The following is a 27,324-nucleotide window of genomic DNA, read 5'->3' as shown; positions in this document are numbered from 1 at the left end:
TTATCTTTCTCCAGTGACCCTTTCCTTTGTGATAAAGAGGAAGATTCTTTTAAGTTAGAAAGTATTCCTTTTACTTTTCTTTATTTTTATTTTTTGAAAAATATTTTATTTATTGATTTATAGAGCGGGGCAGGGATGAGAAGTAGCTGCTCCACTTTAGCTGTTCATTTATTACTTGTCACATGTGCCCTGGCGGGGCAAGCCCCGAGTTTTGAAGCAGGAACCTCATCGTTCCAGATGGTGCTATGTCCACTGCACCACCATAGGCGAGGCCCTTTCATCTTTCTTTAGAGTTAAGAAAAGTCAGCAGTATTTAGGTCGAGTCCATTAACTTTTCATCTATTGTGTTTTTATATTAGAACAAATAAACAACTTAATGAGTAATTAATTCCTCTTTTGCTTTAACAAAGGAAAAATTAAAAGAAAAATCTCAGGTTGCAAACAAATCAGGTATCATAACTTTGGTTGAATACTGATTCTTTAGAGTTCAAAAAAAATTAGAATGGAAAAAATACAGTTGCACACCACACCCTTCCTTCTTGAGTGTGAATGAATTAATCTGTCACCTATAAGGAACTTCTGTCTGACTCAATTTTTTTTCTCATGTTAGGGTTGTGCTTAGACACTTTATGTTATGTTCTCAGTTAATCTTCACAAGTGCTAGGAAGTAGGTGTTATTCATATCATTTTGTATCTAAGAAAACTAAAAATCAGGAGGATAATGTAACTTGCTCAAGGTCATCAACTTAGTAAGTGAAGGAGTTGAGATGAATCAAGGTCTATCTGATGTTGAAATTCATAGATTATATGCACTTGCTATTTGATACAGATTTTTGTATGGTAGATTCTGTTTTGTGTAACCTAAGATATTTCTATTTATATTTTCGGTGTTGTTACAGGGTCTTCAGGCCGCCCAGAAGGAGGCTCAAATTAAAGTACTCGAAGGCCGGCTTAAACAAACTGAAATAACCAGTGCTACACAAAACCAGCTCTTATTCCACATGTTGAAAGAGAAAGCAGAGTTAAATCCTGAGCTAGATGCTTTACTAGGCCATGCTTTACAAGGTAACTGGGACTAAATTTTAGTTAAATGAATTGCATGGTAGCTTTGCTCTTCGAGTATGCAGTACTATAAACTTCTTTCCCCTATAGCTTCACTGAATAGATGCTATATTTACCTATTCTTTTATTAATTATTCCTTTTTTAATTTGCATGTATACATTTTTGGGGGTATAATTATTATCATTTCAATAAATGATTACAACTTAAAAGGCTTACTTAACCTCATTAAGTTAGTTTTTATAGATGAAGATCAACTAATGGATGAATTGGTTATTTAAATTATTTACAATATTAGCCAACTGTCATTACTTGACTCTGCATATCTAACTGCCTTAAAAATCATTAAGTTTTTGTTATGGCATCTATTCTGCATAGTTTATAAATGGTACCATAATCTTGTTTTATGTGGGAGTTCTTAACATTGGATTTTTTTTGATTAGAGTATTGCTTTTTGTTTCCTTTTTGCTGTTATTTACACAGATCTAGATAGCGTACCGTTAGGTAAGTATGTTTAGCTTTCTGTGTACCCTACAGCTGCATGAATTACTAATTGTTCATGTACACTAATTGTGGTACATCTTATTTTTAAAATGTTTATTGGCCACCCCTGTTTTTGCATGATCTTTTTTGAAATGTATCCATGACCACAAACATACTAAGTCTTTTGTTTTTCTTATACATTCCTGCTTTTAAAAATTCTTCAGTTGTTTAAAGAAGTATGCCTTCGTTACTTTTCCTTTGAACATTTGAACTGCAGTCATGGCTCCAGTTTTGTAAGCCCTTCTTTCTCTTTCTTATAGGAATAAAGTGGAGTATATATTTCTTTTTAGTTTTTAAATATATATATATATATCTGTTAACTTATATCTGTTGTTTCAATCTCATAAATAACTTTCTTTGATATATATCTTTGGTGTATATTTGTCTTTGGTATATGTCTGCTAGATTCTCAGCTGTTCTTAATTTTTATAAGACTCAGCACATATATTTTAATATTGTAAATTGAATAAAACTCTCCAAGGATTTTATACAAACAGATTGAAACAATATTTAAAATCATAACATATTTTTAAGTTAAAAGGGGCTTTATGGATCATTGTATATGAAGATTTTTCAACCTTCTCTTGTCACTACAGCATTCACATGACCTGCATCTACCGATTAGTAGTATCTCTGCTTCTCCTAGTGATTACACACATTAAAGGACCAGGCATCTTAGCGCAATTTTATACCTTGCAATTTTTCTGGATGATTATTTTGGAGCTGTTTATATTTAATTAAAATTATTTTGCAATCTGGTCTGAACTTTGTTTTTTTTCTGATCATACAGTTGTCAGAGTTTTCTAAATGCTTTACCTTGAAAGAGGAATGTAACTGAAAGATTAAATGTAATTACCTCTTTCTGTCACTAGAATACATATAAACTATGATACTGAATTTATTATTTTTAAATGTTACACAAATAAAATACACGAGCTATGCGATTTTTACAATGTTTATAGTTCATGTTAATCTCAGAGTAGTGTTTCTTTGATATCAACCATATAATATAGACATGGAAAGGCTACTGCTTTTAAGCTGCTCAAACTGTAACAAGTACAGATAGAAAAAGTAGGATTTGTTATATCCTAACCAAAGCTGCCCAAGTTTCTGGATTATAACCAGAATTTTTACCATTTCATGTGTTATCAGTACATTTCTTTACCTCCTCCTACTCCCATTTTTCCTTCTTTTCCTCCTCTTAGGAGCTCACCTTATAAATTCTTACTTAAGTCCATGATCTCTTTTAATTTGGAAGAAAAATGCAGTGCTCTCGTTGATGTCCTTTTGTGCAGAAAGTATTGAGCTGCTAATTGAGCACTTACTTTTTCACAATTTTCAATTATCTATAGTTTGAAGAAGGATCAGAAGCAGAGAGTTGCAACCCCTTTAACTGGTATAACCTATGTCTTATTGCAGAAGTCTACCCTAGGTATTGGAGCCATAAATCTAGGTGCTTGGAGGAAAAGTATGGAAGGAAAAAAAATGGAAATGAAACCCGCAGAAGTTAGTCATACATACTTTGCTAAAAAACAAAAACTCATTTATTTGGCTCCATTTTTAGTTCAAGCATTGGGCAGAGTGCTGTGATTTAAAGATGAGTAAGGCACAGAATGTTGCCCTCTGGTCTTGCTGAGGGTGACAGACCATGAACAGATTATGATACATTACAGTGAGGGTGGTGATTGAGGTATGTATATAGGGAGTTAGAAGAGCACCGAACAAGGCCACCCAACAAGAATGAGGAGGTCGTGTTTGAGCTGAAACATCAAGGAAGAAAGAGCCAGGCAAAAGACAGGGGGGAGGGGGACTAGCGCAGAGTGACTCCAGGCAGTGACTGAGTTACAGCGTAAGAGTTAGCCATGATGCTGTTTGCATGAGGTCTTCAAGCAGATAGATGGGTGCCCTGGCGCAACAAGTACATGACACGAACGAGGGAACATAAAGCTAGAGGGTGAGCCAGGGCCAACACCTCATGCTAATAGGCTTGTTTTGTCACCTTTGAAGAACGTCTTCATTTTCCTTACTGGGTTAGCATCCCTAAGATCATCCATATCTTGCAGGTATTTGCTGGCAGAATTATGGGGCTCACAGTATTCTATTCACAGCAAAGATCCATGAGCATAGGAAGGACACATAGCTGTGCAGTTAGGGAGAAAGACACAGAAGGGTCTGGAGGAGTCCATGTCCAGGCTTCTTTATGTGTCTCCCTCCCATGAGAGATGACATAGACTGTACTTCTCTCCCTGGAGTGAAAGGGTAGTGACATGTGTGCGATGTTTATGCCCAGGGAAATCCATTTAGACTCTCAGCACCCAAGGTTTTACTGGGGACTGGTCACATAGATACCCTCTGTCTAGTAAACGCCTGGATTCCTGGCTTCCAGAAGGAAAGCAGGAATTCAGCATAAGCCATATTGTTTGCACAAATTCTGGGTACAGTGAACTACTCTCATTAGTTAACTGGTGACTGCGGCCCCTCTACTAGCCAGCTTTCTATTTGCCAGACAAAGTCTGACCTTGTAAGTAGGCCCTTCTAAGGATAATAGTCTTTAGGCTGCTAGGTTAATCCTTTTATAAACACTACTTTTTTAAATATAACTTTGAAAACAAAATCACTTAAAAAAAGATGTAAAAAATATTTGGTTAACTTCCAGTGAAGTGAGATTGTGCAACTTTGTTGTGCACTTATGTGAATGAACTTTAAAGCATTTGGGAGTTATAAGTCACTAGCTTTAATTCCATGGTGATGAGTAAAGAAGCTGGCATTGGGCTGGATTTATGTTTTCAGAGTTGAGAGTGTGACAGTGAGGTGATGGTGGGTCCTGCTGTCCAGATGACTATAATGTTCTTACTAAACTCAGTCCTGAAGAGGTGACTGTGTGGGTGGTGCCTCTAACCTCTGGCCAGGTTGGTTATATCAAACCGTAATAATCTCTAAATAAGGCATAGATACACAAGCAGGAGCTGAGTAGTTTTTACTAACTGCTCACATAATGTTGAACCTGAAATTGTTTCTTCCTACGAGAACGATCCTAGTTGATCTCAGTCCGTTTTACACATGGGAAAATAAAGGCTAGGTTGTTTGTTTGTTTATAACCCCATTTTCTATATTATCAGCTCATTCAGTCACCTCAGCACTCAATTATCTTCTCTGTGAAGCAAGTCTTTCAGCCTCCTTCTAACGGTGGGCTTAGAGATATATGTTGCATTCAAGACCACCATTTTCTTCACTTCAAAGTAAACACCCTTGTATGGGCTCCTTTTGAGATAATACTGTTAAGTATTACTGATTTACTCTTGTATCTGCTAACAGTGAGGGTGTTCACCAGAGAAAGGAGTTAGTTGACTCATGTTCACAATCCACCCATCTGATATAAAATTAAAAGCTAAAAGGGGATGACTCATATTTTTATTAATCTATAATATTTATACTGCTTTATTTAGTTTTGTGGAATGATTTTATAATACAATGTGGAGTGTAGTTTTGAAACCCTGCACCTATGTTATGTGCTTACCAACATTTTAAATAGTTTACTTTCAGTGACTTTTAATGACTTCTACTAATTTTGTTTGTTTTTTTTTTCTTCTCTATTTTTACTAGCTTGCTAGAGTTGTTCTGAACAGCAGTGGTTTATTTACACTCATTTATAAAACCGTTGCATGCAAACCTACTGTTTTCGTCTTTTGTGTCCACGTGAATGAGCTGCATGCTTATGTGTAACTTCTGAATACCTACACACAAACATACTTTCTCTACTTGAAAACAAAAATAAAAGTAAAGGAATAGAAATGTCTAACCATTATGCTGTACACCTGAAACTAATATAATATTGAATGTCAACTGTAACAAAAATTTAAAAAATTAAAAGCAAATATTTTTTGAAAAATGAAAAAAATACAGCACTTGTGATAAAAAGTAAAAGAAAATATTTAAGTCGGTTGACATACTGATGAAGTATAGCAAAAGTGTTTACACATACAGTTTCTGAAGTTGGCTCATGAGACATTTCCTTTAATTCTGTGTTTTATTCAGTGGGTTTTCAAAAAATTAGATGGCAGAGGATAAATACATCCTCTGAAGAAATATATTTATGTGTACTCTGATAAATACATGACTTTACTTCCATCCTATGAATGTTGTTCTATGTTTTTTCAAATTTGTGGGTTTCTTATTTTGAATATGCTTTTCTTCACAATCCTAGGACAGGCAATCAAAGGATTTTTCTGGAAGTATTTTTTTATATTTCTGTTTTGACTCAGTTACTAAAACCAAATTGCCCATATTGAATGTTTGGTTTCACGTTTATTGTAGCACAGGGATTGCATTATTGACATTGTGACATGTGAATAATATTTATATTCTGGACTTTTTTTTTTCTTTAGAAAATGCAGAGGATAGTACTGATGAGGATGCACCTTTAAACAGCCCAGGATCAGAAGGAAGGTAAAGAGAACCTTTGGGAACTTAATAGGTTTTACTTGTTCCTGTCATATTTTTAATACATTTATCATGTTGCTTTAAATATACTGCTCACTAAAATTAGGGGATCACTTCAAAATGAATATGAAGTGATAAAAAAAAAGCATTTGATTTTTTTTTATTAAACAAGAACATCAGAAAAGCAAATGACAAGTCAAAGAAAGTTGTTCAATTATGCAAATACGATGCAAAACCAACTTTTATTTCATTGGTGAAAATGCACTGTACAAAAGGCTGAAAGTACTGGTGTATCTGCACATTCCCTGATCCCCTATTTTTTATGAGCAGTGTAATTACCCTTATAAAACAAGTAATTTTGAATTTTATAGCTAAACAAGTAACACTAAAAACAGTAATGTGGAAAGCAAACTGAGTCATGCTTAACCACCAGATATTTTAAAATAAAACTACTGGAATACTTAAGTAAGGAAAATGATTTTTTAAAATTAGTCCATTTTAGATTTAAATGTTATCTTTCTTTGTTTTCTATAGATAGATATATACACATTTCTTTCCATAGTTATAAATGTAGAGGACATACAGTTTTGTATAATAAGTTCCCCTTTAATCTGTGGTTCTTTATTTGCATATAGCACGCTGTCTTCAGACCTTATGAAGCTTTGTGGTGAAGTGAAACCTAAAAACAAGGTACAGGGCAGGGGATGGAAAATGCCGGATAAATGTTTTATTTCCACTATTCTCTGTTATCACTATTTTAAATCAAATGTATTGGGGTGACATTGGTTAATAACATCACGCATCAGTTTCAGGTGCACCATTCCATAATGCCTGGTCTGCACACCGTAGCGCGTGTTCGCCACCCCAGGTCTAGTCTTCTTCCTGGTTAGCAAGTAGGCATGCTCTGACCAAAGCGTCCCTGTATAAGAAAGGTAGTTTTTTATGATAGTCACCTTTGAAAAAAGTGATACTAAAACTTTTCTCTGTTGTGGAATTTGCTGTACTCTTCTACTTATTGTACTTTATACTTTTCTCACTAGATAGCTTTAGGGTTGGTTTTAAAATCATGAGTTGGAGTCATTATCATTACCTGAAGATGGCGTACCCCATCTAAGGCAAATAGCTACCACTCCCATCTTGCTCGTTTTTGCCATGATGGAGTGTAGGACTAAGGCTGCCAGATCCTTTGGTTATTGAAGAGAAGCCTTAGATAGGAGTTTTTATGTAGAATTTTCTTATCTTTAGAACACTGGGCAAACAAATCCGAAACCATCTCCAGGCTCTCTGTGAGCTCCTTGAGCCGCGGGTTGTTGGTATTTTATTATTCTAAGTGACTAAGCAGGAGTTACCAAAGCTCTAAGAAAATATTCTAATATAGTTTGGATCCCGTCTTAAGCAGAGCAGAGAATCTCTCAAGATAAACTCAGTGGTGGGATTCAGCCAGTTTGCACCAGTTCAGCAGAACCGATACCTAATTTTTTGTTGAGTTTGGTGAACCTGTTATTAAAATGGCACTTGTAATCAGGGTTCTCTCTGAGGTGGGCGCCTGGGCAGAAGCCCAATGTGGAAATTACAAATTTACATTCATTACTCTTTTTTAACATCCATCTGCACAACAGTGTACTCAAAGCGCCCGTAGTGATGTTCATTCCATCCATAGGTGAAAAAGGTTTGACAGAACTATGCTTGTAATATTTATTTACTCATTTCATAAAACTCATTACACCTTTGATGAAATTCTACCTTTTAATTCCCTTGTGTTTGTTACTTCAGTAAACAAACATATAATGTAAAGAGAAAAAGTGCCAAACAACCAGAGGGTGACAAGCTGTCATTGGAAATATCTTAAATAACAGTTTTATTGTTTTTCATCAGGTATTATTTAATATTTTTTATTAATATTTTAAAACTCTTATAATCTAATTCCGTGTACCTCTTTTTATTGTTTTTATTTAAGTATTAAATGCATGAAATAATAAACCACCTTTTGGTGTGTGTGTGTATATATATATATATATTATATACATTATACTTAAAACAATCATTAGGGCAGAGAACTGGTTGTTAATGAATCCCACCACTGGGTAAATTCATCTTTCAAGCCCTGTGAAAGCTTAGTTATTCCTGTTCTTATGGGGCATCAGAGGGACAGTCAAGTGGTGGCCTAAAGGTCATCTCCTAAAAGAACTACTGTGTTAGAAGTTCCCAAGAAAATGACTCCTCTCTGCCCCGGGCCCTTGGCAGTGGTGCCACTGATGGTGTAGAAACCTGGCTGCAGGCTTTCTCTCCCCTAGTTTTCTGGAGCACTACCTACTATTTTTTTTGAACTGCAAAGATGCCTAGAGGAATCTCATGTCATTTATGTTTCCTCATTGAACAAATGAAGTTGACTATATATTTTAAATAGGTGTGTACACCAGCACTGTGTGAAGTCCGGGGGGGGGGGGATTTATAAAGTGGAATGAAACAGGGCGCTTGCTCTCTAGAGGCTTACCATCTGTAAACACCATGATTACCTGTTAATTCCTTTGTGATAACAACAGATCTGAGCAACAATAGGCAAGTCACTTGGTTCTCAAGGGTAAAGAAGGAAACACTTACAGTGAGTTTAAGTTCTAGGAAAATACCGGTCACCTGCTCACCATGCTGCCCAGAACTGGCAGGCTGGTTTTGAGTTACCCAGTAGGCAGATTAAACACACAGAGAAAACATCAGGGCAACAGAGAGCAACAACTGAGAATCAGGTGTAAAAATTGCTATTAATAAAGTAAGCATGGGTAAATTTTAGTTGTGCTTCCCTGCAATTATATTTTGGTTTCATTTCTTCTTTCTTAATTAAATGCAGAGGGAGCTGGCCATGAGTAGCAGGATCGCACAGTAAAATTGAAGGCAGATTACCTACTGTTTAATCTGGCTTTGCCACTTACTTGCTGTGTAACATTGGGCAAATTACTTAGCTTCTCTATGCCTCATTTGTGAATTAGGATAATGTTAGTACATGCTAATATTAAAAAGTGTTTCGAACAGTGCCTGGCGTACAGTAAGTACAAATACACTGTTGGTTATTATTATGGCCTGTAAAGGTCTTATCTGGCTCTGGCTTGTCACTGTTTTACAAGCTATGTTTGACATCCTTGCTAGGATAAGATACACTAAATGTGTTTACCTATTTATAACTAATGTTAAGTTTCTATGCTCTAATCATCACCTGTGCAAAAGTTTGCTCCTGATTGCTCTTCTTTCCATTCTCTGACTAGGCCCGAAGGAGAACCACCACTCAAATGGAATTGCTGTATGCAGATAGCAGTGAACTAGCCTCAGATACTAGTACAGGAGATGCTTCCTTGCCTGGCCCTCTTACACCGGTCGTGGAAGGGCAAGAGATTGGAATGGATACAGAGTCAAGTGGTACTTCTGCTAGGGAAAAAGAACTCCCTCCCCAATCTGGCTTTCCTTCTAAGATAGGCAGCATGTAAGTCTGGCCCGGCTACACTAACTTCTTTTCTTTTGGCACTTCTTTTTTTAATATGCACGTTGCTAATTTCTTATTTCTATTTTAAAGAATTATGTAAATAAGATCTCTTGTTTTTGACATAATTTCTGTTAGGTATTTATCTCACCTAATTTTTTAGACATTCAAAATGATTTGAGATGGAAATGTTCTTTGTTGAACTACATTATCTTGTTTCTCAACTTTAAAGTTATTCTTGTAGAATTATAATTTTTATAAAGACTGAGTTATGAATTGCAGGTAAAATTTATTTAGCACTACCTAAATTAGGTTAATATGATATTATACTTATAAAACTACTATATAAAAAAGAAACTTTAAAGACTTATATTAGCTCTAAATTATGTATGTCCTAGTTCTAAGAGCGTGGTAAGGATAATAAACCATTGCTGACCATTTTAAAGAAAAAGAGAAATATGATTTACAAACAATACATTTTGGGCTTTCCTCATATTTTGCCTTAGAGCACATTACTCTGACATGAGTATTTGCACACAGTATTTTTATTGGTATTATTAAAGATTTGAAGGAGGGCATATTCTCTCTCCCATCTATGATGATCTGAACAAAAACGTTCTACTTGAGACAAACCTTATTTAGACATTTTTCACTATTTTCTTGAGGATAAAGATTCCCTATGCAGGTCAGTTTGTGTGTATATGTGTGTGAGTTTTGAATGTTGTATTAAAATTAGATAAGTCATTCACTGGTAAAGATTTAAATATTTTTCCAACTAACCCTCATATATAGTCTAGCAATGATTTATGGGATGAATACAGGATAGCATTGAGAAATACTGCCCCCCAAACAGCACATACTATATGACTCTGCACATAATAAAATATAACAAACTTTCCCCTCTTGAATATCTCTGTTTCCTATAACTTCATACATTTTACAAAGATATCTCTGTTGTCTTACAATCAGTAAGCCCATCTGCAACTTTTAGTTCCAGAATTAATTTTAATGATGACAGAACTTTCTTGCATGTGCTTGAAGTGGCCTATGTAATTAACTACTGGATTTGCTCTTAGAGATTGCTAACCAGTATAGCTTATGGCTTCAGTGCTTTTTTGATAAGATGGCAGTAAAAAGAAATGCTCTGGTGAAGGTAGTGAGAGAGAACTGAGAACAGATTTTAGGAGCCCACATGTGTTCAGCATAGTCTGTCAGATGAGTAGACTTTTGGAACTTCAAGACTAAATCTTTCTCCTGGAATCCAGATTCAGGTAATACCTTCTTTTTGCCTTTCTCTTTCATTTTAGAAATGTATCCTTCATGACAGGTGGTAAAAAAATACCCTTTGGACTCTCTCTTTGCATGATTTATTTTCAAGTTTTCATAAATTCAGATACACAAATTTAAGAGCTAGTCATGTGCTTGGTGCAGTAACTTTTATAAGCCATTGCTACATGACTTTTGTTACATAAAGTAAAATAATTTGCTCAAGTGGCCCTTATCATTTAAATGATGCAGAAGTTTTAAAATTTTATTTCCTCTGATTAGAAAAATTAGGCACACAACATTTGATTATGCTTAGTTTCTGCTCCCAAATAGAAATCATGTAACCCTTTCTAGGGCTCTTGCTTTCTAATTCCTCAGTGGATCTGTTTTTCTTATTAATATAACTAGCCAAGAATTGCAGAAATTCACTTTTTCAATTAAAATTTATTACTACCATATTCAAAAATTATAGTCTTAAATTGTTTATTATTCAACATTTAAAACTTATAAGACAAGAATATTTTAATTACAAAAATTTGTTAGTTACAAGTTAAGTAAAATAATTAATTAAAATAATTGTGGTTTTTTGTGTGATTATGTCTAAATATAATTCATTAAATCTCATTGCTTCTCATAGTCTGATATTCTAATATTTTTGTTCTTGAAAAACTGTGAAGACATTTTTTTCTTCAACTGAAGCAATTCTGATTGAACTTAAACACTTTTGTTTATAATAAAATATTTATTTTAGCCATTTGGCAGTATAACATTAATTTTTATACTCAAAACAATGGGTTTGCACTTATTTCAAATGGTAGCTAATTTAAAAATGAAATGTATAGTTAAGTATCCCTTAACTAAAAATAACTCGTAATAATTTTTATCCTAGTTTTATTTATTTTATTTTCAAGTAATCCTTCTCAAGTTCTAGCTATTAATCTATTGAAAGAATTTTTTTCCTGCATTTTTCCAAAGTGAGAAGCGGGGTTGCGGGGGTGGGGGGAGCAGACAGACAGACTCCTGCATATGCCCCACTGGAATCCACCCCGCATGCCCACCAGGGGGCGATGCTTGGCCCATCTGCAATCGGAGCCAGTCTAGTGCCTGAGGTGGAGGCCTGAGGTGGAGGCCGTGGAGCCATCTTCAGTGCTCAGGCAACTTTGCTCCAATGGAGCCTTGGCTGCAGGAGGGGAAGAGAGAGATGGAGAGAAAGGAGAGGGGGAAGGGTGGAGAAGCAGATGGGCGCTTCTCCTGTGTGCCCTGGCCAGAGATCGAACCCGAGACTTCCACATGCTGGGCCGATGCTCTACCACTGTGTTAACCAGCCAACGCTAATGTATTAAAATTTTTAAGTTGAATATCTGCCAAATAAAGTTATATGTACATATTTAAAATAAGATTATTACTGAATCTTTTTCTATTTTAGTTCCAGACAGTCATCTCTATCAGAAAAAAAGCTACCAGAGCCTTCTCCTGGAACCAGGAGAAAGGCATATGAAAAAGCAGAAAAATCAAAAGCCAGGGAACAAAAACAGTAAGTTACTTATACTTTTTTCTTTAACTAGATTGTATAAAATGTTTGCTCCACTTAGATGCCAAAGGACAAGAGTGAAATTATTTCCCAGATTTGGGCTGGCTCTGTGTTTATGACTAATCGAGACAATCAGGTCAGCTATTGGCTTAACTAAATGGTCTTCTAAATTTCTTGGTCACACATTCTGTAAAAATATTTGAGCACTTGTCCCTGATCATGTATACTCTTATGTATTGTGTATATTATTGTAAGAGTAAATGTACACTTGAGGAGAGGGTTATTAAATCAAAGTCTTCTAGAAAAATTTTGATCTGATAAAACTACATTGACTTCACCTTTAAAGTGGTTGACAAAAACTAGTGTGGAAGGGGGTGTGAGTTCGGCCATTTTCTTGCTGTTCTTCTGTTTAAATTGTTATTATCCCTAGTTGGTGTTTTGCTAAAATCTTTTAAAAGCTGTTTGCATGTTTTGTGAGGGTTATTTAGCAACACATAATATAGTTTGATGACCCACTGGACAGCTGTAAATAGCAACAGTACAACATGCGGAAAGGTGCGTGAGTGGGTTGGAGCCATTGTCACCTTCTACTCTGGCACACCCACCTCTGTCTCAGGTCACCTAATGCGTTGCATGTGGCAGGTGGATCTTTGACGTGACCTTGAGTGAGAATATCAGTGCCAATCTATATTTAAGTACTGGTAAGGCTCATTTCTTTAACATAAAAATAAATATAAAAAGAGGTTTTCAAATATTTTCTGTAACTGAGTGGACGGCGTTGTCCCATCCCCCTTCCCTGTGCCAGCGTGCACACTCTCTACCTTGACCACGGGGTTAGCTGACTTGCCTGTCACGGAAATTATCCTTCTAATCATCCTTGCTTCCTTTATTTAAGATGTGATTTGTTTGTATCAACTGAATCAGATGCCTCAATAATAATTGAGAAATAGGGGATGGAGCAAATACATAATTTAAAAATAAATGAATGAATCAATTGAGGAGGCAAATCACTCTTAAATTTGCTGGGTCTATTTTCTTGTCTGGAAAATGAGCAACTTGGTCTCAATTCTAAATTGTATAAATTTAAATTTGGCTTCCTTTATTTGTACTAACTTTAGAGATTGGCAGATAGAACATTTTCTTCTATGCCATCTTGTGGCCGATCTAACAAAATTCAGTGGAAAAAAAATTGTTCAGAGTGCATTTTATCTTACAAAACAAAATGTAAAGAAGAAGGAAGGAATAAAGGAAGGAAAGAAGGAAGGAAAGTAGGAAGGAATTCTCTAATAAAAAGCTTTTTAAAAAAAGCATGTTTCATTTAACATTCCTAACACATCATAAACCATTAAGCCATCTATTTAATGTTCTTTTTTTCTTATAGCTCAGATTCTGGAACCTCAGAGGCTAGTCTTTCACCTCCTTCTTCCCCACCAAGCCGGCCCCGTAATGAACTGAATGTTTTTAATCGTCTTACTGTTTCTCAGGGAAACACATCAGTTCAGCAGGATAAGTAAGTCATTATGGAAAAGAGCCCCAATGATTTATTACCATATTCTGAACCTTTCAATACAGTCCGTAGAAAACATTTAGCCATCTCTTTGTGTGGGAGATGGAGTCTGACTTGTTAACTCTTGCCATATTTTATGTGTTGTTCCAACAGGAAATGAACCATAGAAACAATATTACAGAAAATTATTTTCCTGCTGAACATTATTCCCTGTTGTAGATTTGCGTTGCTATACTTTCAGCATTTCCTGCTCTTTCTTTTACAAGTACATTAGATTTGAAATATCTTTGAGACCACCTGAAATTTTATTTTCTTGGGATTCTTCAGCTTCTGTGAGCATACAAAAGCTTTTGATATGGGTAGCCTGAGTTAAAAAGAGGCAAATTATTTTACCTTTGGTGAATATACCAGCTTACAAAGATCACTGTTATATGTGGAACATGTTATTATCATTTAGTTGTTTTATACAGATTCACCAGAAAATGTCAACAATCGTGTTGTTGGAATAAAAAAGTACCTTTTATGAGTGAAGGAGATGTGACTGAGGGTGGGGAAAGAGAAGTTGGAGGGGTATGAAAATATTATTTTCATTATATATGACATGAAAAAGTATTCTCACATTGAGCCAGAATCTCTCTTGCAAAAATTCAATACTAACAACGCTACCATAAGGTATTTATTAACTTTGATTTATCTGCTTTGATTTTGAATAACATTGTATGTGTTTGTACTAGACATCAAATCTCTCATCCCAATTATTTGTTTTCTATGTTATAATATCTGTATATATATCAATGATTTCTGAAATTGATTGGATTCTGTTTGAGATGTTTGGCATGTTTAAATCATGCTAAATGGCTCTATAGACATAGACAAACACAATGTCATTTTGAAAAAAAACTTAATTTACTTAATTTATCAATAAATTCTTGATTAGATTTTAATATAGATTAATCAGTGGATGACATGTCCTTTAAATTGATCTAGATAAGTAAATATTATGTGTTACTCTGATTTAATTGAGAAGAGGAGAAGAACACGAGGGATGTTTTGGGAAAGTCACTTTTCACTAGTGATACAAAGAATTACTAAATTTTCTTTACCTTGCACTTAGTCATAAAATTTTCTGTCAGTCTTTTGATAATCTTGACAATTTCACCTGTTTTTACTGAACTGTTTTATCAGCTATCAGTAATTTGGCTGGGTTGTCATCTTTGAAAGTAAAAACAGAATAATTGACTACTCGACACTTCAAGCACTCTCCTTCCTTTTGAATTACTTTCTTCTGGGCTCCTACTTGAGACTAGTGTGTTTCGTCAGCTACATGTAGATCCTGCACACATTGTTTCTGGCTCCATTCTGTGCCAGCGGCACTGCCCTCTTCTCATTCTCCCCAAACCTAGTCTCCCAGCAGAGGCAGATTAAGGTCGGTTGAGCTCCTCCCCCCCCCCCCCACAGAGAAGAAAATATTGGGCCCCTTATAAAAGAAGAGACAGGGAAAATAAAAATACACGTTAACCATATTTTTAAATAAATAAGAAATATTATGTACTATTAATGTTAAAATTGCACATATGAAACCAAACTTGGTGTCATTAGAAAAAAATGTAAAGTTGGGGTTTTGTGGGGCCCTTCAGTAGTGGGGGCCCAGGGCGTACGCCCCGTGCGCCCGCCATTAAATCCGCCTCTGTATCCAAGGTAAACAGGTTTTCATAGTAGCCAGACTCACTGGCAGCCTTGGAGATTTTAGGATAGGGCTGACTGGAGTGGGTCATCTATTTTTAAATCCCACTGAAGTTCCCCAGATATCACTAAGGGGCTCCCTAGTCAGCACTCCTTTTTAAGATAAGTTAAAATTCAAAGATTATTCAATAATGAGCAATTTGCTTTTCTTTCAAACATGTAATATATTTGTGCAACTGCCACATTAGAATCCAAATCTAAACTAATTATCAAAAGGAATAAGATTTATGAATAGTTATTGAAATGGGAAAACTTTTCTGGTACTGGTCAATTAAATGGAAAGAATCTGGCAGTGGTGTATACTACCCACAAACATTAGGCGATATTTTATTGCTTCATATTAATTTTTAAATATTTTCTAATTTTTGTGAGCAGTATATTTTACTTATTTGAAACTGTTCCTCTTCAGGACCTAACTTTTAGATGTTAAGGGTAGATGTGTTTTCTGGATCACTAGTAGAATTTCCCCCCCCCCAATGTCTTGGTAGAAAACATAAGAATAGAATAATTTATGTGATTTAGCTATACGTTGAATATGCCAATATCAGTGCAAATGAAAAAGCAGGGCAGTACACAGGAGGTATTGCTGTGTTTCTGTTATTCATACTGTTGATTCTCAGTTCAGTTTCAGTGTCTTATCTGTTAACATCTGTATTCTTTCTTCTCATAATTCTAACTCTTCCACTGTAGGTCTGATGAAAGTGATTCCTCTCTGTCGGAGGTACACAGGTACTTTCTTTCCATCTTTTCTATATTCCGGCATTTCACGATGTTCTACAAAGCCTTCCTAGAAACTCTAGGCAAGGCTCATTTTTGTTGGATGTGTAACTTATTGTAAACAATGTAAATGTACTCATATTTTTAAACATACTAATTTTAATGTATTTTTGTCATGTGCCTTTTAGACAAAGTAGTGGCAAGCTTTTTTGTATAATGTAAGAACTTGTGGCATTTGTTTTTCTATCTGGTATCTAATTTTTTTTCTTTAAAAGAAAGGAAGTTCTGTTAAGACTGATTTCAAGAAAGTTTGCTCCTAAGTGATATTTTTTTTATTTCCAATAGCTTTGAGTGTGGGAGGTGAATAAGGTTACTTTTTCTTCTTTGTTTAGCAACTTTAAATAGTTTGTAGCAGATTTTGTGATTAAAACAAAAAGAGGTGTGCTAGAAAAACAATGAATTGGACTTTGGGTGATGGGAATGCAGCATAAGCAAATGGCAAAATAACCTAGAGCTGTTTTCTCTGAACATATGTACCCTGATTTATCAATGTCACCCCATTAAAATTAATTTAAAAAAAAACCCCAAAACAATGAATACTGTGGTACCAAAATATAAAAAGAAATAGAATGTAGAAGAGCTTTTTTTTTAAAAAAATTTTTTTTCTACTGCTTGATGCTATTTTAAAAATAACAATGTTGCATTTTTTTTCATGTTCTGGATTTTTTTTTTGACCCTGAATTTCTTTTTCTTTCTCGCTATCATTTCTTCTTCTCATTTATCTTTATCTTCTCTCCTTTTGTGCTTGTTTCCCCTGGTTTGTGGCCATTTTGTGACCATCAGTAGATCCTCCAAAAGGTAGGCGGGGAGGGAGATGAGATTAGTCTCACAGGTTTGCATGGAAACAGAATGAACTTTTCTTTCCTTTAAATCAGGTTTGTTTTACAAGTCTGCAACATTTAACCTTAACTTAAACTTTTAAAGTCGATTTTTATACTTCAGAATGTGACTAGATTAACTCCAATTGAAAAAATACCAGGGATGTGTGTTTCCAATTTCTGTATTTTTTCTATTATCTTTGATATATGGTACTATATATAATATCTTAGGATTATAATATTATCTATAATATATTAACCCTAATATTATGAATATTTGAGAGCATTTTCAGTATCTGATTACTAAAATGCCATAATTAATGTTGAGGTTAATTTTCTTTAGACATGTAATCAATACCATTAAAATATAAAAGTGTCTTTCCAGGAGCTATGCCAAACATGTCATTGGTGGTAAATATTTACTGAATACTTTTATAAAATTACAACCTGTGACATAAAAGAATTATACTGGATGTTATATGATAGGGGAACATTTAGTAAATTCTATTTATTTATTTATTATTAAGTGAGAGGAGGGGAGGCAGAGAGACAGACTCCCGCATGTGTCCTGTCTGGGATCCACTGGTCAATGCTCTGCCCATCTGGGGCCTGCTCTGTTGCCCAGCAGCTGAGCTATTTTATATTTTAGCACCTGAGGTGAAGCCATAGAGCCATCCATCCTCAGTGCCCAGGGCCATTTTCTCAACCATTTGAGCCATGGCCGTGGGAGGAGAAATAAGAAAGAGAGAAAGAAAGGAGAGGGTTAAGGGGAGGTGGAGAAGCAAATGGTTGCTTCTCCTGTGTGTCCTGATAGAAATTGAACCTGGGACTTCTACATGCCAGGCTGACGCTCTACCACTGAGCCAACCGGCCAGGGCCAGTAAATTTTTGAAAAACAGAGTTGTGTTGGATGTTATACCCTTAGGGAAGAGTTGGTAAATTCTTAGAATAAAGCTGATAATTTGAAAGAAAGAAATCTTTTGGAGATATAGTGCCACATGATTGAGGCTACTGATTTTTTTCCTTAGGATGATTGTGTCACTAACTGCAAATCAAAAACCGCACTTAGACTATTACTATGAATTTTTTTTTCTTATAGTCAGCTTGTTGAAATACACACACACACACACACAGATACACATGCATACATACATACATATATTTTCTGTTTGAGATGTAACAGTAGCACTTGACTGCATGCAGTAAAGCCTGTTTTTTGAACATTTGAAATAATAGTTTGATGGCTTCAGTTCATAGCTAATAACCTCACATGCACAGGAGGATTTAAAAATGTCCGATTCAGACTTCTGAGGAGGTTTTGCCCCCTCTTAAGTTGTAATCTGTTTCAATTCTTATATTACAAATAAGTTACTGAGCATTAATTTCAAGAATCTCAAATTGATACATTTATGTAAATAATACCATTAGATTGTATACTTATATCTAGTAATAACAGTTTCTGGTATAATTTCTAGTAATAAGGAGTTTCTTTTACTCTTTGCAATCATTATCACTGGACCCTAAAAATAAAGCTTTTAAAAAAATCCTGAGCCTAAATTTACCTCCTTTAAATTTCTCTTCATTAGTCTTTCTTTAGCCCTCTTGAGCTATACCAGAATTAACCCAATACCTCTTTTCTTGTATATGTGACAGTTCTTTAAATATTCAACTCTTTAATTGTGCTGTTGTGTCTCCTCCAATGAATGTTCTTTTATCATCTGAAGAGGTCTAGTTTCATTTCTGTTCCCTATATGACATAGTCTCCAGATCCTTCATTCTGCTTCCACTGTGTTTGGAAAGTATTTAGTTTTTCAGTGTTCTTAAGATGTAGCATCTAGAATTCAGCTACATTCCAGAAGTGGCCTCGGCAGAATATAGTAGCTCTAGTACTTCCCTTCTCCTGAAATACTTACTTGACTTGAACAAGTTGTTGAAAGTGTTGGGAGAGGAACCACTAATTGTCAATACATTCATCTTGTATTCCATAACTAAGTGACTTTAGTTTTTCATATAGGCTACCAGGAAGCCCCTTTCCTACTTGGAGCATTCTGTTACATCTTTGACTTAAATTTCATTCAAGCATTATTTTCATGCTAACTACGTTCTTAATAATAAATGAGTTTCGGTTATTTTTCTAGGCACTACAACACAGTAGCTAGCTTTTTAATATATCAGCTTAATGAACAGTCCATTTCTGTCTTCAGGGCTAGAAAAATATTGACTAGATTTTGCAGAACTCCTTTCAGACTGAGAGGACCGTTGATTCATTAGTTGTGACTCCAAGCACTGAGGAAGCTACCCAACCTCAACAGTTTTGTACTAACCTCCCGTGACCACAAGAATATCCTTTGAAAGGCTTATTGTATGAGCCTTCTTGGAGTCAACATATATTATGAATATTACATTCCCCTACTTTGCTGCCTAGTAACCCTACAAACAGCTTCCTTCATGAGATCAGTGAGCTCGAGTTCTCTTCTTCATGAACCTTTATTTTGTTGTGTTTCTAATGATTTTATTCATTTGTACTTACCGAAATCTACCATTTTTCCCTCTTTTTGGAGTTGAGTCTGCATGATTTGTCCCTATATCAGTCTTCTGACAGTACAAATAGAGGTGCTCCATTGATTTTTGTCCCCATAATGGCATATACTTTCAAAAACCTATGATACACAATGATTGAAAAACTGAAATACTTGAACTCATCAAATGTCTCCATTGTTAGCTTTACCTAGTTTAGCTCATATTTTTCTTAGTTATTTCTGCCCCTTGTACCTTGAAGATTGTTTTCTTTCATCAAGAATATAGAAACAGACACCTTTTGTCTGTTTTGTCCTAATATTATGCCATCTGTCTGATATGATGGACACATTGCAACATCATTTTCTTCCTGCTCTGAGCGAGGGTACATTTGACCAATATATTTATCATGTCTTAATTTATCCTCACCTTTAGTCTTACTGGCACAATTATTTCAGTTCAGATCCTGCATTAACTCCTTTGGGATAAGAATAATGTTTTGATAATCTGTGTATTTCCATTATAGACCAGTAGTATAAAGCAGAAATTCCAAAAACATTAAGCTATGGTAAAGATCCCTAAAGAACCTCACTGTTCTTTTAAATTCTAATCTCAAAATCCTCTTTGAGATTGTTTAGTGTTTTCTCTTAAGTTCTTGATATTTTAAAACCATTTTCCCTTTAAAATTTTGGTTCATACAATCTTGTCTTTTAAAAATTGTTTAAAATTTTCTTAGTATTTTAGGTGATATGTGTTATTCTTTTTCAGGAATGTCCTTAACGTAGAGTCACAATCCAACATGACACAGAGTCACATCATCTAGTTACTATCATTTATACCTTTTGTTTTGTCAGAATTCACTACCCTCAAACAGCTCCCAACATTGCTTCATTGAGCTTTGAAGAGATGCAGTTATTAATAAGACAATCCAAATGTATCATAAGCTTTGCTCTTTGTAAAATGCTAGCTGGTGCTGAGTTAGTTGATGTACTTCATCACTACTATTGCTCTACTGCTCACACAAATTAGGGGATATTCTACTGCTCATATTTGTTTTGAAATATCCCCTAATTTGTGTGAGCAGTATATTTCACATGCTGTCTCTGTCATTTTGCTTAAAAACAAAGAGGGAGCACTCTGAATTTTAGTACTACTTAGAATCGCGTCTTAAATTCAGAGAAAAGCTGCATTTAGCCTGATGATATAGCTACTGAAGTAAGTCTTGCTTTTTTTCTCCTCACCCCAGGGGCATAATCAACCCATTTCCCACGTCAAAAGGAGTCAGAGCTTCTGCACTGCAGTGTGTTCATATAGCTGAAGGGCACACGAAAGCTGTGCTCTGCGTGGATTCCACGGATGACCTCCTCTTCACTGGATCCAAAGGTGCCAGTAGTTGTTTCATAGGGTTATATAACAGATGTAAAAAAAAAAAAAGATATTTTTAACAAGCTTTGACAAAAAGAATGAAACTGCTTTAAGACTCTTTAAGAATCCAAGAGATAATCTAGTTCAATCTCTGAATTGTATACACTGTAAAATCTTTCACAGCTGGGAAGAAAGTAAAATCTCTGTTGCTATTATATACATAGAATATTGAGGGAACACATCTCTCTTTGGTAAAGGAGCATCTGTGCATGCGAGGCCCTGAGCTTAGTTATGTAGTGTATGTAACAATGTACAAGAAGCCAGTACAATGTACAGTGTGGCAAAGAAAACAAGATGGATAGCAACCACCATTTCTTGAACACTTACCATATATCAGCCACTATACTAGACATGTACAAATATCTCATTTCATCCTCACTGTAACGACGGTGAGCTCCATGTTGCATCCTCATTTTACAAATGTAGAATCTGAGGATTCAAGAAGTCGAATAATTTTTCCAGAAAAACTTAGCTAGTAAGTAGAAGAGCCAGGACTGGAGCCCTAGCTCTACTTGTTTCCAAACCTGCACTCTTATCTCCTTTGGTACAATTTCGGGTAACTCGAAATCAACTGTATATGCTTTGAAGAGTTACAAACCAGGAGTTTTGGGGTTTTGGAAAAGGGAGAGATCTGGCAAGGTATGAGAAATAAAGAATGCTTTGACAAAGAGGAATTTAGAATGACCCTTATAGGATAGCTTTGTTATTGACAGGGAAGGGTTGGCAGCCAAGAACAACAGGAGCAAAGACATGGAGGTAAAGTGGAATATCTTTGGGAGTAAATCCAGTTGGGTTGAATAGGAGAATATATGTAAGAGAAGTGGTAGACGGTGAGGCTAGAATGGTGAGAAGGAAGCATGTATGTACAGGAACTTGGGAGTTAGTAAAAGTTACTTAGTGTTTAGGGATGTTACAAGATTTAGTTTAACCAGCAAACATTTTTTGCTCATTGTCTATGAGGAACATATAAAAATCTAGCTAGAACTTTTGAACTGTAAATAATGGCAAACAGTTCCCATTTAAAAATAATTAGCTCTGTGAAAATATACTTTTCTAATGATTCAAATTAAATTTATCTTTTCAGGATAATTAATCAGCATGTCAATAAAATAGAATAGTTTTATGCTAATGTGTTTGTGTCAAAAATAAAATCCATCATGCAGTGACCCCTGGGGAAAAGAGGTGTTTATGTTTACATGTGTGTTGTGGGGATGCAGGGACGTGATCAAACCAGAATGTTTTAGAGAGGTTGATTTGGGGTGGTCATTTTAAAGTCGGGGGCAATTTGAAGCAAAACTCATTTGATATATGGGTGTTTCACAATTTTATATAATTATATTTAATGTCACATAATGCATACACCAGACATCTGTGGCTTTCATCTAATCCTTTACACCCACTTTGCCCTTGAACGGGCTGTAGAGGGCTAGGATGGAGTTGAGATGCCTGTGGCAGATTAATAGGGTAATTACTGTGTTCTTATCATATTTCCTTCTCATAATAGAGAAATAGTCTAAGTAATTTTTATTATTAAGAGAACGTAACTTACTTCACATTGACAGTATTTCACCTTTTTAAATTTGTTTGTTTTAGATCGTACTTGTAAAGTGTGGAATCTGGTGACAGGGCAGGAGATCATGTCGCTGGGAGGCCACCCCAACAATGTGGTCTCTGTGAAATACTGTAATTACACAAGTCTGGTCTTCACCGTGTCGACATCTTACATTAAGGTGTGGGACATCAGAGACTCAGCAAAATGCATCCGGACGCTGACGTAAGTAACTTAAGGACAAGTAGAAGGGCCAGTAGTTCTTGTTTTCGAAATATAAGAAAAGAAGCACTATAAACTCATTTTTATTTATATATTCCTGTCCACTGCCAAAAGGATGCTAAAATGTGTACAATAAGAACACAGATAAAATAAATGGAAAAAGAATATTGAGAAAGTAAGACAGCCTAGTATTAAACAGGAAGGGATAAATCATATCTGATCTATGACTAAGTATATATTTTATGTTTCCTTGCTCCCGAAGACTAAGGTAGTACATTTTTGCAGTATTTACTACTTGATGTAATTAAATGGTTTACATTCCTTGCTTGGATGCACACCACTCCTTGGAATATGGCATAAATCACTGTTGTAGACCGTTAAGAAGTGTTTTTAATGTTTAATTGGTGGGTATTGAATAATAGATAGGTTTATTGGGGGAAGGGACTTGCACTGCTTTGGTATTAGCATAAATTCATAACTGCAGGGTACACTGGACAGCTGGAGGGTGAGTTTGTTTTCTCTGTCTGTTATCATATATGGACTTAAAATGTGGAACAAATAAAGATTCTTTTTGCCATAAGATTGATGAACTGTTTTATAATGGAAATTGAAGTTAAATCTGGTAGTTTAAATAAGAAAGGAGAACACAGGAAAGGTTAACCTTTACTAAAAATAGGGATTTAGTGCAGGGATTAATAATTTGTAAGGTGGGGATTATTAACCTTTACTTTAATTGCTAGTTTGTATTTGGGGAACTGCTAATTATTTATTGTCCTGAATACAAGTCTCTCTCTTGAGGAGAATTTATAAAATAAGATGTAAGAAATTTACCAATCCAGTTGATTACCTAAAGCCAAATTTAAAAAGATTGATTATAACTTGATATTTAAAAAGTTAGCTGAGAAAGTGTTTTAAAATTTAAAAATATACTTACCATTTAGAATTTGTCTGAAGAAATATAAATAAGTTATTTGAGTCTTTACACAAATTGCACATAGTAAATACTACATGTATGAATGGGCCAAGTAAACAAAAACTGAAAATAATTTAAAAACTCCTTAGAGGCTTTAATTCAAAAGGGTAAATTTTATAGACCTGGCCCTCAGGGGGCTTCTGGAAGCTGCAGGAGAGTGAATTACCTTTTGACACTGTTATTTGTTGAGGTGTTTTTTTGTTTTGTTTTGTTTGTAATCTTAGTCTCCTAATCTTTCCTGAATAATATTTTGGTCATTCTTGATTCAGGGCTTGTAATTCCTAGCATTCATACTATATAGAATTGCAAGGTAGAGTTTTAAGCCATGTCATCTTGTTTTATTCATTAAAAACATTTACAGTGCCAACTGTGTGTGTGTGAGGCACTGTGCTAGGTTCTGTGTATCCAGCGACCAACAAGGACACAGGTCTTCCTGATGCTTATAGTCAGTTCCCTGGGAATTTAAGGAATTTTAAGCTGAACTCTTGAGCAGTAATGTGACTTTATCGTTTTATTCTCTCTCTGTTAAGATCTTCAGGTCAAGTCAGTCTTGGAGACGCTTGTGCTGCAAGCACCAGTAGGACAGTAGCTATTCCCTCTGGAGAGAACCAGATCAATCAGATTGCACTGAACCCAACCGGCTCTTTCCTCTATGCGGCTTCCGGAAATGCTGTCAGAATGTGGGACCTGAAAAGGTAGAATTTCAAAGAAAATGTACTTCTCTCACATGGAAAACTTATGTACATATATACAACATTCAGACCTTACTAGTGCATGTGAAATCTAATCTTTATAACCCCAGAAATTATTGTTAAAATCATAGGCTTTTCTATCCAACGCTACACCCTTAAAACTCTCTTCTGTTCTCATTAGCGAACTCACAATTTTCCTTTCTTTTCAGTTGCATTGCTGGGGAACAAAAAGTATATGAAGGAGGTAGAGCGTTGGCCTAGCGTGCGGAGGACCCGGGTTCGATTCCCAGCCAGGGCACATAGGAGAAGCGCCCATTTGCTTCTCCACCCCTCCACTGCGCCTTCCTCTCTGTCTCTCTCTTCCCCTCCTGCAACCAAGGCTCCCTTGGAGCAAAGATGGCCCGGGCGCTGGGGATGGCTCTATGGCCTCTGCCTCAGGCGCTAGAGTGGCTCTGGTCGCAACATGGCGACGCCCAGGATGGGCAGAGCATCGCCCCCTGGTGGGCAGAGCATCGCCCCCTGGTGGGCGTGCCGGGTGGATCCCGGTCGGGCGCATGCGGGAGTCTGTCTGACTGTCTCTCCCTGTTTCCAGCTTCAGAAAAATGAAAAAAAGAAAAAAAAAAGTATATGAAGGAAAATAGAATCACAACTTTAGCCTTCCTTAATATTTTTCTACAAATTGTATTAACAGGAAGAGACCAGGATTCCTATCCTAGTTTTACCAGTTCATTTGAAAGAATTACTTTTTTGAACATTATTTCAACATCTTATATCTCTAATTTTTTAGTTTACTAACTTACTTGAACAAGTGTGGGCATAAACCCTTAAAAGATTTTTGTGAATATAAAATAAAAAATACCTATATAATGAAGCATTAAGAGGATAAAGTGGTTAAAAAGAAAAAAGGATTGATAAATTGAAATGTAAGGCATTACAACATTTGATTTGATTTTCGTTTACCATGAAATATAAATTTTTATCCTTTAGTTGACTATTTTAAAATAGTCTTTTCTAGTTCTTAAAATTTTGGCAGCAAGAGAATATTCATTTATTAGTTCACAAGTAGTTATTCAACATCAATCATAGCAGGCACTGCTACGCACTGTGTTAGGTCATGGAAATAAAGACTATTACCAGACAAATGTGGTCTCTGCCTTCTTAGAGATCATGTTATAATGGAGGAAAAAGGCCATTCAACAGGCAATTCCAGGGTCCTGAGCAAAGTTTGCAATTTGAGTATAGAGTACGTTCCATCTAGAAGGGCATTGTCAGTGGTAAATCAAAGAGATATTCATATGAGAAACTTTGAGAATAACTAGTTATAACATTCCAAATGATGACTGAGGAAATACTTTTTGTTTCCTAGCAATGCAACTGAAAAGAAGGAAAATTGTGAGTTTGCTAATGAGAATGGAAGAGAGTTTTAAGGGTGTTGGACTGAAGAGAAAAGCCTATGATTTTAACATTAGTTTCCAGGGTTATAAAAATTAGATTTCACATAAATTATATAAATAGTAAGCATAATTTATAGATAGGTGAGAGAAAAAGAGAGGAACTATCATCCTGAGTACAGTTTTAAATATAAAAATGTAGAAACTTTTAGATGGTGCTTGTTTAAGAAAATTAGAAAAGTGAAGAGTTGGTTTATTCTTAAAGGTATTAAGTTTGACTCCTATTAGGAACACCGTAGAGGCAGATAGTCAAAATCATGACATAAGGCAGAAAAGATAACAGCTTTTGAAAATCTTTATACTTTTTATTTTGCTGAAAAGTTAGATCCTGTGAGACCTGGTTGATTTCAGTAAAATGATTAAATATAGAGTCATCTTAACAAAGTAACTAAGAGAATAATTTTCAGGAAACTAATCTTTTTTTTTTTTTTTTTTTTTTTTTATTTTTCTGAAGCTGGAAACGGGGAGAGACAGTCAGACAGACTCCCGCATGCGCCCGACCGGGATCCACCCGGCACGCCCACCAGGAGCGATGCTCTGCCCACCAGGGGGCGATGCTCTGCCCCTCCGGGGCGTCGCTCTGCCGCCACCAGAGCCACTCTAGCGCCTGGGGCAGAGGCCAAGGAGCCATCCCCAGCGCCCTGGCCATCTTTGCTCCAGTGGAGCCTTGGCTGCGGGAGGGGAAGAGAGAGACAGAGAGGAAGGAGGGGTGGGGCGGAGAAGCAAATGGGCGCTTCTCCTATGTGCCCTGGCCGGGAATCGAACCCGGGTCCCCCGCACGCCAGGCCGACGCTCTACCGCTGAGCCAACCGGCCAGGGCCCAGGAAACTAATCTTGAAAGCCAAATATAGCTCTATGTTCTGGCAGTTTGATTTGAGGTAGGACAGTGAAACAAAAGTTTATTGTTGTTCCCTATTGACTGACATCAAACAGTATTTTTTCAGCAGATATATGTTCTGGCCATTTTCATATCTTTATAATAACTAATGAAATATACCACCTATTTTCTGATATACATATACACACATATATGTGTGCATAGGTGTATATATACATGTATACATGAGTGCTTATATGTATCTATGTATATGTAAGAGTATATGTGTGTGTGTTTAATAAAGTAATCTTATTTTCTCAATATTATTAGTTAGGCAATTTATATCTGTGTTATTTTCTTTGTATTGTTATTTATTAGGCAAATTATATTAGTGATATAGTTGTTTTAATCAAATTTCAAAATTGACCTAATAATATCAGTCATGTCTATCACATGTTTGGACATTTAACAGATTAAGGTTTATCTGGATTTAGGTTAGAGTTAAAATTAGTCTTTAGCCGCTG

General features: G+C 35.6%; 1 protein-coding gene across 16 annotated transcripts in view; it reads left to right on the top strand.

Moving 5' to 3' along the window:
- KIF21A (kinesin family member 21A) overlaps positions 1 to 27,324 on the top strand; it is a 156,465-nt gene that overhangs the window by 119,720 nt on the left and 9,421 nt on the right. For 3 of the 16 annotated variants that reach the window (XM_066258099.1, XM_066258095.1, XM_066258100.1), the window contains 12 exons: positions 900 to 1,065; positions 1,544 to 1,564; positions 5,989 to 6,049; positions 6,679 to 6,733; positions 9,301 to 9,515; positions 12,205 to 12,312; positions 13,691 to 13,819; positions 16,250 to 16,288; positions 17,120 to 17,134; positions 20,918 to 21,054; positions 22,690 to 22,870; positions 24,371 to 24,535. In XM_066258099.1, the coding sequence (XP_066114196.1) occupies positions 900 to 1,065; positions 1,544 to 1,564; positions 5,989 to 6,049; positions 6,679 to 6,733; positions 9,301 to 9,515; positions 12,205 to 12,312; positions 13,691 to 13,819; positions 16,250 to 16,288; positions 17,120 to 17,134; positions 20,918 to 21,054; positions 22,690 to 22,870; positions 24,371 to 24,535 (1,292 nt within the window). The remainder of the gene's footprint in view (positions 1 to 899; positions 1,066 to 1,543; positions 1,565 to 5,988; positions 6,050 to 6,678; positions 6,734 to 9,300; positions 9,516 to 12,204; positions 12,313 to 13,690; positions 13,820 to 16,249; positions 16,289 to 17,119; positions 17,135 to 20,917; positions 21,055 to 22,689; positions 22,871 to 24,370; positions 24,536 to 27,324) is intronic. The other 13 variants (XM_066258096.1, XM_066258102.1, XM_066258104.1 and 10 more) reach the window with 10 other exon arrangements.

The sequence above is a fragment of the Saccopteryx bilineata genome, chromosome 2 (assembly GCF_036850765.1).
Source record: "Saccopteryx bilineata isolate mSacBil1 chromosome 2, mSacBil1_pri_phased_curated, whole genome shotgun sequence".
Classification (NCBI taxonomy): Eukaryota; Metazoa; Chordata; class Mammalia; order Chiroptera; family Emballonuridae; genus Saccopteryx; species Saccopteryx bilineata.
Note: the sequence above shows the minus strand (reverse complement) of the source record. Positions and strands in the feature narration are given on the sequence as shown.